Source organism: Phalacrocorax carbo, chromosome 23, assembly GCF_963921805.1.
Source record: "Phalacrocorax carbo chromosome 23, bPhaCar2.1, whole genome shotgun sequence".
Classification (NCBI taxonomy): Eukaryota; Metazoa; Chordata; class Aves; order Suliformes; family Phalacrocoracidae; genus Phalacrocorax; species Phalacrocorax carbo.
Genome location: NC_087535.1, coordinates 3,523,465 through 3,534,954, shown reverse-complemented (window position 1 = coordinate 3,534,954; position 11,490 = coordinate 3,523,465). Strand labels below are relative to the sequence as shown.

The 11,490-nt window shown below is 63.7% G+C and overlaps 2 protein-coding genes across 8 annotated transcripts; one reads left to right on the top strand and one right to left on the bottom strand.

Moving 5' to 3' along the window:
* Positions 1-32: 32 nt before the first annotated feature.
* On the top strand, positions 33-8,588 carry HMGA1 (high mobility group AT-hook 1). 6 transcript variants are annotated; one of them, XM_064471786.1, is made up of 5 exons: positions 33-117; positions 4,440-4,568; positions 5,399-5,482; positions 5,953-6,003; positions 7,390-8,588. In XM_064471786.1, exons 1-5 carry the CDS (start codon positions 46-48, stop codon positions 7,444-7,446), a joined length of 393 nt encoding a protein of 130 aa, XP_064327856.1. In that variant the 5' UTR covers positions 33-45; the 3' UTR covers positions 7,447-8,588. The 6 variants fall into 6 exon arrangements, with proteins under 6 accessions (XP_064327856.1, XP_064327861.1, XP_064327860.1 ...); XM_064471791.1 differs by having other exon boundaries at positions 39-60; XM_064471790.1 differs by lacking the exon at positions 33-117 and adding an exon at positions 3,775-3,849 and having other exon boundaries at positions 5,402-5,482; positions 7,393-8,588.
* Positions 8,589-8,959: 371 nt separating this feature from the next.
* Positions 8,960-10,915, bottom strand: SMIM29 (small integral membrane protein 29). Of its 2 annotated transcripts, XM_064471792.1 has the most exons (5): positions 10,830-10,915; positions 10,117-10,293; positions 10,015-10,040; positions 9,824-9,929; positions 8,960-9,387 (listed from the first exon to the last, which is right to left on the bottom strand). In XM_064471792.1, the coding sequence occupies exons 2-5, from the start codon at positions 10,225-10,227 to the stop codon at positions 9,325-9,327; spliced, it is 306 nt and encodes a 101-aa protein (XP_064327862.1). In that variant the 5' UTR covers positions 10,228-10,293; positions 10,830-10,915; the 3' UTR covers positions 8,960-9,324. The 2 variants fall into 2 exon arrangements, with proteins under 2 accessions (XP_064327862.1, XP_064327863.1); XM_064471793.1 differs by lacking the exon at positions 10,830-10,915 and having other exon boundaries at positions 10,117-10,619.
* Positions 10,916-11,490: the final 575 nt, after the last annotated feature.

Below are 11,490 nucleotides of genomic sequence, written 5' to 3'. Positions count from 1 at the left end.
GGGGTGTCGGTGTATGTTGCGTGGGGTCGGGACCACGCTTGGGGGATGAGACCGTGCAAGGTGCGTGGGGCCGCGGCCGGGGATGAGGACCCGTGCGTGGGGCTGGGCCGGTGCAAGGTGCGTGGGGCCGGGGCGAGGGGCCAGGCCAAGCCCGGCTCACGGCGTGGGGGAAGAACACGCACCCCCCCGGAGGTCGGTGCAAAGTTGTAGTGCTGGGGCTCGGCTGCCCCCCCGGGGCAGTGCCCCCGCTGCTCCCCGCTGCGAGACCATGGGGCCCCGCACCCACTTTCCCCGGGGGTGGGGGGTGGGTGATGCCACACAGAGCTGGCTCCGCCAGGGGTTTTATTACACCCCCCCAGGACAGGGGCTTCACAAAGCGTGTGATGGTGCCCTTCCTGCCTCTTTTCTTTCTCCCCCACCTCCCTCCTTCCTTTCTTTTATCACTTCCTTTTATTATGCATGCCCAGGAAGGAAGGGGGGTGGACTTTCCTTAATAGCAGGCCTTGGGGGGGTGGTGGTGTGTGTGTGCTTCAAAGTAGCCCCACGGAGGGTTTGTCCTAATGAGGAGCCGCGCACATCCCTTCCCAGCCCTCGCACCCCTGCCGAACAGGCTCTTCAACTTCTGCTCCACTATTTCTTTCCCCTCCTCCCTCTCCCGTCCTCCCTCTGCCAGGAGGTGCGGCCGGGATCCTTCTCCAGCTGCAATCAGGCTAGATTTCCTGGGCGTGAAGAGATATTTCGATTTAATTCTTTTTTTAAAAAAAAAAAAAGATCTAAGCCACCGCCTGTCTCCCTGCTTCTCCTGGGCTGGTTTGTTTAATCTAAGAGTAGGTGGCAGGAGCGGGGGATTTATGGGGTTGTTTGCACGGAGCGGTGTAAGCCAGCGCGGGCGGGTGGGGGAAGGCAGGAGCAGGCCCAGGGGCAGCCAGGAGCGTCGCTCCGAGGGGCCAGGTTGTCTCTTTTGCAACCCAACCGTTGCTTGTGCCAGAGGTGGTTTGCTGAGAACGGCCCAGCTCATGTTGTGGAGCAGAGGGAGCCGATGGGGCTCTGGGAGGAGAACCCGGCAGCTCACCATCCATAGGGATGGAGAGGGGAGGAGTTTTTTATCCCCCCAACTCCATCGATGGAGAGGTAGATGTAGCCCCTCCACCTCCAACCCTTGCAGAGGTTTATCCCTCCCAGCCTCAGGGAGCCCAGCAGTCCCCTGCCCTCATCTCCAACTGATTCCTCCCTGCGCGGAAAGGTTTCTCTCTCAGCTGCTTCCTTTCCTCCATGGCAACACAGCTGCTGCCTCCCTCTCTCCTGTATGGCTTTGATGCACAGAGCGGGGCTGGAGCTGTTTCCCGCCGTGTGCCCAGCACCATCCTGCGGGCTCGGGGTGCTCCCGGGGCTGGGCAGGTGCCGCCGAGCCAGGGACATCGTGGGAAAAGGGGCCGCTCATGGGAAAAGGGGTGCTAGCTGGGAAGGTGCTGGCATGGGAGAGAGGAGCATCCCCCCCCTCTTCCACCCTGGCACCCTCCTCATCCCTTTCTGCCAGAGCAAGGCAGGGAGCCCCCGGTCCCCCGGGGTGGTTTCAGCTCTGCAGGCCCTGGGGAGAGCTCGGAGGCGGCGGAGGGATGGGTGGGTTGTGCACGCGCTTTCCCCAGCACCAACAACTCCGTGGTGGCAGGCTCTGGCTCACGGGGGGCTGTACCCTGTGGCATCCCCACGGCGGGGGGGCGGGTGTCCCACAGCATCGCTGGCCAGAGCCACCGTGTGGGGCCTGTGCCCACTCCCGGTGTGGCAGTGGAGAGTGTGGCAGGGTGGGGGCTATACTGGGCCCATCTGTTTCCAGCTACTGGAGAGGGTACGGTACGGCTTGGAGGCTGCGTTTCCTCTGAGAAAGATTGACTTAAAAAGAGACAAACCCACCGCAGCCCCCGGTCAGCCAGCTGGCATTTTTCTTCACTAAATCTAAACCATACCTTTTTTTTTTCTAAGAAACCCCCTGAAGGGCTCTGGGATGCTGTGAGTAATATTTTTGGGGTGTTTGCACCACAGCACAGTTTCTGTCTCCCAAAAAAAGAAAAAAAAAAATCTGGGGGTGTTTTTTGTTGTTGTTTTGCACTCATGAGTCACTTCCAGAGGGGAGCAGGAGCTGACACATGTTTTTTTTAAAAAGCCTTGAAGGTCTGTGCGTGGCTCCTCGCACCGCACGTCTTGCCTGTGCCTGCTCCAACCGCCCTGATGAGGCTTAGCATCCCCGATTTAATCTCAGCACCCCGGCTGCCCTCCACTGCCCTGCTCTCCCCAGTAGCACTGTCCTGGCTGCTTTAACACCATCCAGATTGAAACCAGTTGCTCAAAACTAAGAGGTATTAACCCTGTAGGCAGAGGTAGGAAGCATGCCTCGGTCTTTGCATGCAGACCAGGCACACAACCTTGTACCTGTAGGAAAAGCTGTGCCGGGGGGCTGCCACGCTCTGGAGACATCAGACCCAGGGCAGGGATGCAGGGGACCATGCCCAGAGGCAGGGGTGTCCCGGTGGGGTTGCAGCACCCAGCCCAAAGCAACACCGTGATTTTCTAGCCAAGTCTCCCAGGCATCTCCAAGCCCTGCACTTACAGGCAGTGAGACCAGGGTGCTGCTCTCGCAGCCCTATTTCTGCTGGGAAGCATCACATCACTTCTCGGAGCAGGTGTCCCCCTCTGCATGGCTGTGGTCACCCAACCGAGGTGTAGAGCAGATACCCTGTGCTTGGGGACACCAGTAAGCACCGGGGCTGTGCTGGCATCCTCCTGGCTCCTGGGCTGGGAGCTGGGTGTGGAACCAGCCCCACGGCTCTGGAAAAGCAGGTTTCCCCATCACTGCTGGGGAAGCATTGAGGTGGAGAGGGGAAGATGGCGCCTTTTCATCTGTGGGGTTGTCCTGTGAGCAAGGAGAGCCATCCAGCCCTTTGGGATGTGCACAGGGGATGGGACAAGCCAGCATCCATAGGACAAGTCCCCAGGTGGTGCCTGTCCCTGAAGCCAGCCAGCGTGGCAGGAGCAGGGTCAGGGCTGCAGCATCGCACCCTGGGTGCAGTGGTGCCAGGCGTCGAGGCAGGGTGGGGGGAGCAGGGCTGTGGGACCCTGCACCACCCTGGAACCCCCGTGGGGATGCCCGGAGGCCCCTGGTGCCATGCCACTGCTTGTCCTGTTCCAACTTGCCAGTGCCGGCAGCGTGTCTAGGAATTCAAGGACTCCAGATTAAATCTGGAGCTGCTCTTCTTTTTGGGAAAGGGGATGGGCTCTGTGGGAAGGGCTGGCTGAGATGCTGCTCCCCAAATACCTGCTGGGGACCCCAGGAGCTGTCTTAGCGCCAGGGCACGGGCTGATTCAGCGAGGTGTTGGTGCCGTGGGCTTGGGGCAGGATCCTGCCCGGCAGCCGCTTTGTTTTGCTCCCCAGCTGGTGATGGGAGGATGCAGGCTGCATCCCTGGGAGGGCTGCAGCTGCAAACCCACCCTGGGGAAGGCAGGGAGTAGGCATGGGTGAGGCAGATCAGAGCACCCAGAACATTGCCCAGCCGGCACAAGGAGAAACTCCCACGTGGGGCTGGTGATTAGGGCCACGAGTGTGGGGAGCGGCACCGGGGTCCCATCGCCAGAGTCCGGTCTTGCAGCCTCAGACACGTTGCTCCATCCCTGTGCATCAGAGCTGACCTGGGCTTGCGCACTGGCACATCGCCGGGGAGTGGCTGCGTGAGGGGTTGCACGGCTGGGACCAGCGTGGGCCAAAGGTCTGTTTGCAGAAAGGACATGGGTGCAGCAGGGGCGGTTTTGCAGATACTGGCTTTGCAGCAGCGGGAGGAAGGGTCTCACCTGCCCGAGGTGCTCTGCGGTTTTGGGGCAGAAAATCCCTGCATCCCACGGCATGGTGCTGCTGAATGGGCTCGGGGGGTTAAAAAAACTAGAAGCAGGGGGTCTCTTCTAGGCAACTCTTAGCAATGCTTTTGGTTTCTCCCCTGCGGGCTTTGCCAGCCCTGGCAGTGCCCTGGGCACGGGCTGGTCCCCACTCCACACAGGAGAGGAGCAGGACGCGGGCAAGCCTCCAGGAAGGGCTGGGGTAGGGCAGAAGTTGCTCATTTCAGCTGAATTTTAATTCTAAGAGTCATTCTTAGAGGGGGGACCCTGGTCCTTGTCACCTCCTGTCCTTGCTGATACCCCACCGGTCACCTCCATCCCCACAGCAGCGCCAGGTAGCTGCTGGGGGGAGTGGGGGAGCATCCTTACCCGGTAGCAGGGGCATGACCATGGCTGGGCTGACCCCGCAGGAGGCTCCGGCAGCTCCGCTCATCCCTTGCAGCCCCGTGAGTCACTTCCGCAGCCCCCAGCACCCGCCTGCCGCCGGGGTGAGGGCTGGGGAGAGCGGCACCGGCCGGTGTGGCAAGCCACCCCTGACCAACCTTCCTCCCCTCCAGCTCCTCCTCACCACCGCTGGAAGGACGATGAGTGAATCTGGCTCCAAATCCAGCCAGCCCCTGGCCTCCAAGGGGGAGAAGGACGTGTCAGAGAAGAGGGGCCGGGGGCGGCCCAGGAAGAAGCCACAGGTATGTGGGGTCCCCTGGGAGGAAGGGGGGCGACCCCGCTAGGCAGCTCTGTCCACATCAATGCCCTCCAGGGCTGGGCACCCCACTGGGCACCCCCAGGCTATGGGGCAGCAAGAACCACTCTCTGCTTGTACCCCAGCAGCATTCCCCAGGCAGGGGATGGGGATGCCCACCTGTGCAGACCCCATTACCTCCCTTCAGGCAACACCTCACTGGCAGCAAATCCCCTCTGGGGGTCTTCATAGCCAGCCCCCCCACCTCAGCCCTGCAACACCCCAGAGCTCCTCCACGCCCAGGGAAAGTCTTGGGCCCTCCCCTTGCTCCTCCCAAGGCTGCAGCTGAACCTGCCATTGCAGACAGGCTAATTAAAGCTCCATTAGCAAAAGCTGCTCAGAGGGATAAGATGCTGCCAGAGCCTTTGTGGTGCCAACCCCCTGCCCCTGACCCCACCCCCCCCGGCACAGATGGGGTTTGTGCCCATCATTTTCCTGCAGAAAAGGCAATTTGGCATTTCCCGACACTTTACCAGGCAGTGGCACTGCCAGCGAGCTGGGGTCCAGGGCTGAGAAACCAGTGGGGGCCATCCGGCTAAGCCGAGTGATTAATGCCAGGGCGGGACAGGTCACGTACGCGCTTGGCTGAAGGACACACAGGAGCCTCTGACTGCTGATCCCAGTGCAACCAGTCCTCCCAGTACCACGGGCGAGAGCGTCTCTGCCCTGGTGGGGTCTGCTGAGGAGAACAGGACTCCCAGCCTGGAGCTGCCCTGGGCATGCATCCCTTCCCAGGGACCCCCATCCACAGTGACCCCCCCTCTGCTCTCCCTCCAGCAGGAGCCCAGTGAGGCCCCGACCCCCAAGAGACCCCGCGGACGGCCGAAGGGCAGTAAAAACAAGGCTGCCCCGAAAGGCAGGGTAGGTGGCTGGGAACAGGGGCTGCTCCGACTGAGCAACCGTGCGCTGGGACGACGGGTCCATTTTGAGCTCAATTATGGCTAATTCAGGGCAGATGGACCCCTGGGAGGGGGGGTCACAGTGCTGGCCCCCAGGGAAGGGGGGGTGGAGTCAGAGACTGCATGTGTCAGCGTGTGGACACACACAAGAAACCTGTTTGCAAAACATGCGACTCACATCCTGCACCCACCTCGTGAGTCACGGGGCCGGGGCTGTCCCATGGTGCTGGAAGCCGGTGGCGAGGGGGGCTGGGGGGGCCTGGCTGCAGCCCCGGGACCACCTGGGTGCAGCAGCCCGAGAGATGCCACTGGGATGATGAATTTGGCAGTCGTGGCTGGGAGGAAGGGGAACGCTGCCTGCCCCCCAGCAGCATCCCAGGGACAAGGGGATGGCCCCAGCCTGACCAAAACATCTATTTTTTTTTTCCTCAGAAAGCTGCAGTCACACCAGGGAGAAAACCTCGAGGCCGACCCAAAAAATCAGTGAGTGGGCTTTTCCCTTCTTCCTCCATCCTGGCAGGGTGCTGGGCACTTTTGGGGCATGGCAGCCCCCCCGGCTGTCCCCACAAGTCTGAGAGAGATGCTGCTGGGCTGGAGGAGGGCAGAGCACTGAGCAAAAAGGGGACACAGCATGGCACGGGACAGGCTTCGGACCCGGCCATGCCATGCCCCAGTGCCAGCACTGGGGGGACTGAGCCGTGCTGGGTCCCCTGGCTCCCCCCAGCCCCGGGAGCAGCACACCAGAGGCGGCTGGTCCTGCCTCGGTGGCACGTTGGCACACGGCAGACAGGGCACCCGCTGCGTCACCTGTGCAGCATTCCTGCAGCCTGTGTGTGCAGCAACACCCCCGCTGCTTCCATGCACTATGGCCACCCTCTTATTTTGTGCTTTCCCTCCTCCGGTTCATTCCTCCCCCACTCTCCCCTTCCCCCCCCCCCCCCCCCCCCCAGTTTGCAGCCCCCAGGGAGCTCAGGTGGCTGCCGGGCACCCATGAGCACCACGGTTGGGAGCAAGTTTCATCTCCCTAGCGTGCACATCCCGCTGTCCCCAGCCCACATCCTGCACCCACCTCCCACAAGGCACTGGGACACAAGAGCCACCCACGAGCATCCTCAGGGTGCAGCTGCTCTGCCCCATGTGGGGCTTTGCCCCTTTTCCCACTGAACTTCCTTATGGAGGGTGAGGGGCTGGGACCAGCCGGGGCTGCATACTGGGGCGGGGGGGTTGCATGCTGGGGTCTCCTGCACCGGTGTCACGGCACCAGGGGTTGTTTCGGGGACCCCAGGGCAGGAAGCTGGTTCAGCAGGGTGGGACTGAGCCCATCCCGTGCCGGCGGGGCTGTGCCGGGGACACCGTGTCCTGCTTTGGCGGCTGCCGCCGGCAGCGGCTCCCTTTTTTTTTTTTATGAATGAAGCAGGAGGAAGCGGGGGCCGGCGCTGACTCACGCTCACACTCAGCCCTGACTCACCGCCGCGTGCGGGGCCACGATGCTCACGCCTGCCCGCCCCAGCGTGCGGGACCAGACACGGACACGCTGTCCTACTGCCACCACCCCCCCGGTGGCACTTGGGGACACGGCAGTGGTGCTGGGGACCCCAGCCTTGCTCTTGCAGGGTGCGCGTGCACCCAGGGTGTGCGGCTCCGTCCTCCTCGCTGCGAGCCCACGCGGGGGGTTTCTTACCTGGGATTTAACCCGTAGTGGTTAAACCTGGAGCAAGGACCAGTCCCCAAAGCCAGGAGGGTGCTGGTGCCTCAATTTCCCTCTTTGCACAAGGGGCGTGATGTGCTTGGTCAGCCCTTTGTCCGAGGGCGATGGGGGGTGTCTGCAGCCCACGGCACCCCCCCCAACTACACTCCCTTGCCTTGCAGCAGCAGGACGAGGAGGAGGTGACCATTTCCCAGGAGTCATCCGAGGAGGAGCAGTGAAACCTCCCGAACCGGCGCTACCTCATCGCCCGACGGTCCCGTGTCCTCAGCGGCTGGGGGAGAGGGATAGGGAGAAACCCACTGTGCCGCCCTGGCTTTTTCCTCCTCCCTCCTCTGCTCCTTCCTCACCCTCAGACAACGGCAGCACTGGAAAAATGGCCCAACCCAGGCAGCCCCTGCAGCCCCCCTGGCCTGGGGGTGGGGGGGAGAGCAGCCCTGGCTCTCCCCTTTCCCCAGAGCTGGGTTTTGGGGCAGCCCTACTAGCAAAGCAGGTGCCTGGCAGAGAGCCAGGGCTGAGACCCCCACCCCCACCACCTTTGCTCTCCCCCCCACCCAGTGCAGTGCTCTCACCCATCCAAAGCAGGTGCTGGTTGTGCCCCCAGCACCGGGCTTTGCCCTGGCGCATCTGCAGGGAAGAGATTGGGGGGATGGGGGTGGGGCAGCAAAGGCAAGACCCCCAAATACATTAGACCTTTGCTCTGGCCTGCTGCTACCCCAGGCAACCCCGCCTTGTATCCCCCCCTCCCAAGTCCTGGGTGACTGCACTGTGCGTGGGAGAGCAGCTCCCGTGGTGATGCTGGGGCTCGGTGCCGTCCCCGGGGTGCCCACGTGGGGCCGGCTCGGGGCAGCCCTTTCCTCATAGGTTCTGGTATATATATATATTTTTTTTAGTACTTTTTTTTTTTTCCTTTCATTCACAACTACCTCTGGATATTTAAGTTCCACTCTCTGAACTCACAAACGTGCTGCTGCTGTGCCAGCTGCCGGGGCATCATTGGCTCGGTGTTTCCTTTTTTTGGGGTGTCGCTGGGGGCTGTGGGGTTTTTCTTTTTTCTTCCCCTTTTTTGGTTTTGTTTTTTTTTTTTTTTAAATTGATATTTTAAGCTCTAGGTTGTTCTGCTGTTCCAAGGGGTAGAGGCTGGTAGGGCGGTGGCGTCAGGGGGACCACGGGATGCTCCCCCTGCTGCGCTGCCCCTTGCACGACGGCTGCAGCGGGACCGGAGGTCGGTGCCGGGCGGCCCCAGCGGGAGAAAATTGGGGTTTGGTTGGGTAGTTTTTTTGGGTTTTTTTTGGTCCACTGTTAACGACCTTTGGGTTTCCTATTTGCAGTTACTTGAATAAAACATTTTATGGATGTTTGACGCCTCTGCCTGGGACTCTGGCTGGGGTCCAGTGCCCGGGAGCGGGGTGGGAGCAGGTTTTCTCCACGCAGGGAGAGCCCGCAGGCACGGAGCAGTCACTCCGCACGGTGCCTTCTCCGAGGGACATCCATGATGGTGCCAGCCATCCTCCGCAGGGACGGACGGGAGCTGCTGATGGAAACAGAAACAGGCAAAACCCTGCCCTGTCCATCCCCCCTCTCCCCCAACTCCCATCCTTGGTGCCTTTTTACTACCAAACCAAGCCATGATGCTGCCGAGGCAGGGATGTGCGATGCTGACCCCCCGCCCCGGCGTCAGGCTTCGCTGCTGAAAACCTTCCCTGCCCGATGCGGGAGGCTCTTGGCAGAACGTAGAGAAACACGTTTATTTGCTCTCGCATGCGCTGCGCTGCTCCTCTGCGTCCTGCCCTCCGCACCCCGCAAAGCCCCGGAGCCCGGCTGCTCCCCTGCCAGGGTGCCAGCCCCAGCCGTCCTGCCCAGTGCGTGTTAAGGGGCTGGCGGGGCGGTTCAAGCAAAAAAAAAAAAAGGCAAAAAACAGGCACTGAGGTGGGAGATAACCCACTATCATCAGTCCCAGGCAGCGGCCGCCGGCATCGTCACCCTACCGTGGGCGCACCCTGCCCTTCCCGGCGGACGCGACGGCAGCAGCGGCGGTGAGGACACCGTCCCCCCTTGCCTCCCGCGGGCAGGATTCGGTCCCAGCGCTCCGGGCAGCATCAGGCCTTCCAGTCCCTGCGCAGGGGCCGGTGGGGCGAGGGGCCCCCCCAGCCGGGCACCACCTGCAACAGAGAGCGTGCCCTCAGCACGCCGGGTGCCCAGACCCCCGCCGGTGCTGCGCCGGGGGGGGGGCAAAGCAACCCCCAGCGGCACCAGGGCGGGTGGAGGAGCCCCGGGTGCGCAGGCACAGTCTGACCCTCCCAAAAACCGTCTGATCCCAAACACCCCGCGGCTCCCAAACCCTCGCCCGGCTCCCAGAGCATGGTGCTCCCTCAGGGCAGGCTGGCGCCGCGGGCTCCCACCCAGGCTCAGCAGCCCCCGTGGGCTCCCTAACTTATCGTTGTGTTGCTTAATGCTAATTTTTTTCATGCAAAATTCTAGATAAATAGCAATTCCCGGCAGCACCCTGCACGGCGGGTACGCGACCCACGCAGCCGCCCTGCCTGTCCACGTCCCCGAAACCCAACTCCTGTCCCCGAAACGCCGCGGCTCACGCACCCGGGCGTCCTCCGCCTCCACCAGCAGCTCCTGCTCGGACTCCTGCAGCTCCTCGGCCGGGTCGTAGCTGTACATGGGCAGCAGCCGGTGGCGCAGACGGTCAAACCTGGCAGGGGGACCGACGGCTGAGCGGCGACAGGTGCCACAGCTCCCCCCCAACCCCGCGCCAGCCCCGCGCCCCCCCCGCTCACCTCCGCTTCTTCCGGACGTACATCACCTGCAAGGAGAGCAGCGAAGGCGTGAGCGGGCGCGGGGCGGCGTTTCGGCCCACCCGGCCCTCCCCACGCACTCACCGCGGCCAGGATGGCACCCAGGAGGGTGACGAGGAGGAAGGGGCCCAGGACGTAGCCCACCAGCGAGTCGCCCGCTGCACCCGGGGCCGTGGGGGCCGTGGCGTTGCTCATGGCCCGCTGTCAGCTCCTCTCTGCATGGGGACGCGGGCGGGCGGCCCCGCCGGACGGACCCACAGCCTAACGCACAACCGCCCCGGTAGTAGCAGCCCACCGCGCCGGTAATAACCCGTGGGGCCGGGCAGGGACCGCGGGGGGGTCCCGACACGCCCCCCGCCCAGGAGGACGCTCCCCGCGCACCCCCGGGAGGCGGCAGAGGGGTGCCCAGCGCCTGGGGAGCCCCACTCGGGGCCGGGGGCGGCCGGCATCGGGGGGTGGGGGAGGGTTATCCCGCACATCCAGCCCCCCCCATGGAGTCGAGGGGCTCCGCCCCCATGAGGAGGAGGGTCGGGGCGCACGGGCGAAGGGGGGGGCGATCCCCCCGCCCCAGGCTCTGCCTTCCCCCAGCCCCACGCGGGACAACCCACGCGCGCGGCGTCGCGGCCCCCCCACTCCCTGCACCCCGCTCCCTAATTCTGGCGCCGCATCGACACCCCCACCCCCGCGCCTCCATCCCCGCCCCCCTGTTGCCCCCCCACATACCCCCCCCAACGCCCCCGCGACCCCTCCCCCGCCCTCCTGCGCATCTCCGCGCGCGCGGCCCCGCCCCGCCCCACCTGCGCGCGCCGCGCCACCGCCCGCACCCGGAACCCGCGCAGCTCGTGATGGCGGGGCGGGGCAAGGGGCGGGGCTTGGGGCGGGGCGGTGGCGGCGTGGGGCCGGCAGGCGGCAGCAGAGACCGGGCGGGGGCGAGCAGGGGAAAGGGGAAGGAAAGGGGAAGGAAAAACAGGGAAAACGGAAAAATGAACAGTGTGGGGAGGGAAGAAGGGAAAAAAACGGGGGGAAAAGGGAAAAAGGAAGGAAGGGGCACGGGGGGGGGAGGGGCGAGCAGGTGGGTGGCCGGTGAGGTGGAAGGGTGGAGGGAGGGATGGGGGGATCGGAGGACACAGCTGGACAGATGGGTGCACACCTGGGGGTGTGGGGGGGCGTGAAAAGACAGACGGAGGGATGGATGGACAGACGGACGGATGGACAGATGCACGAGGGCACACCAGGGTGGGTAGGTGTGTCACTGCAGCATTAGTTGGGTGGGTGGGTGGGTGGGTGGATGGATGGATGGATGGATGGATGGATGGATGGATGGATGGATGGATGGATGGCCAGACAGACAGAGGGACGGAGGTGTAGGCACAGGGTGGGACGACACAGCCATGGGGGCTGGGGGAGGTGGGTGTCCCGGCGGTACAGCACACGGACTGGCCGGGTAGAGTCACCCAT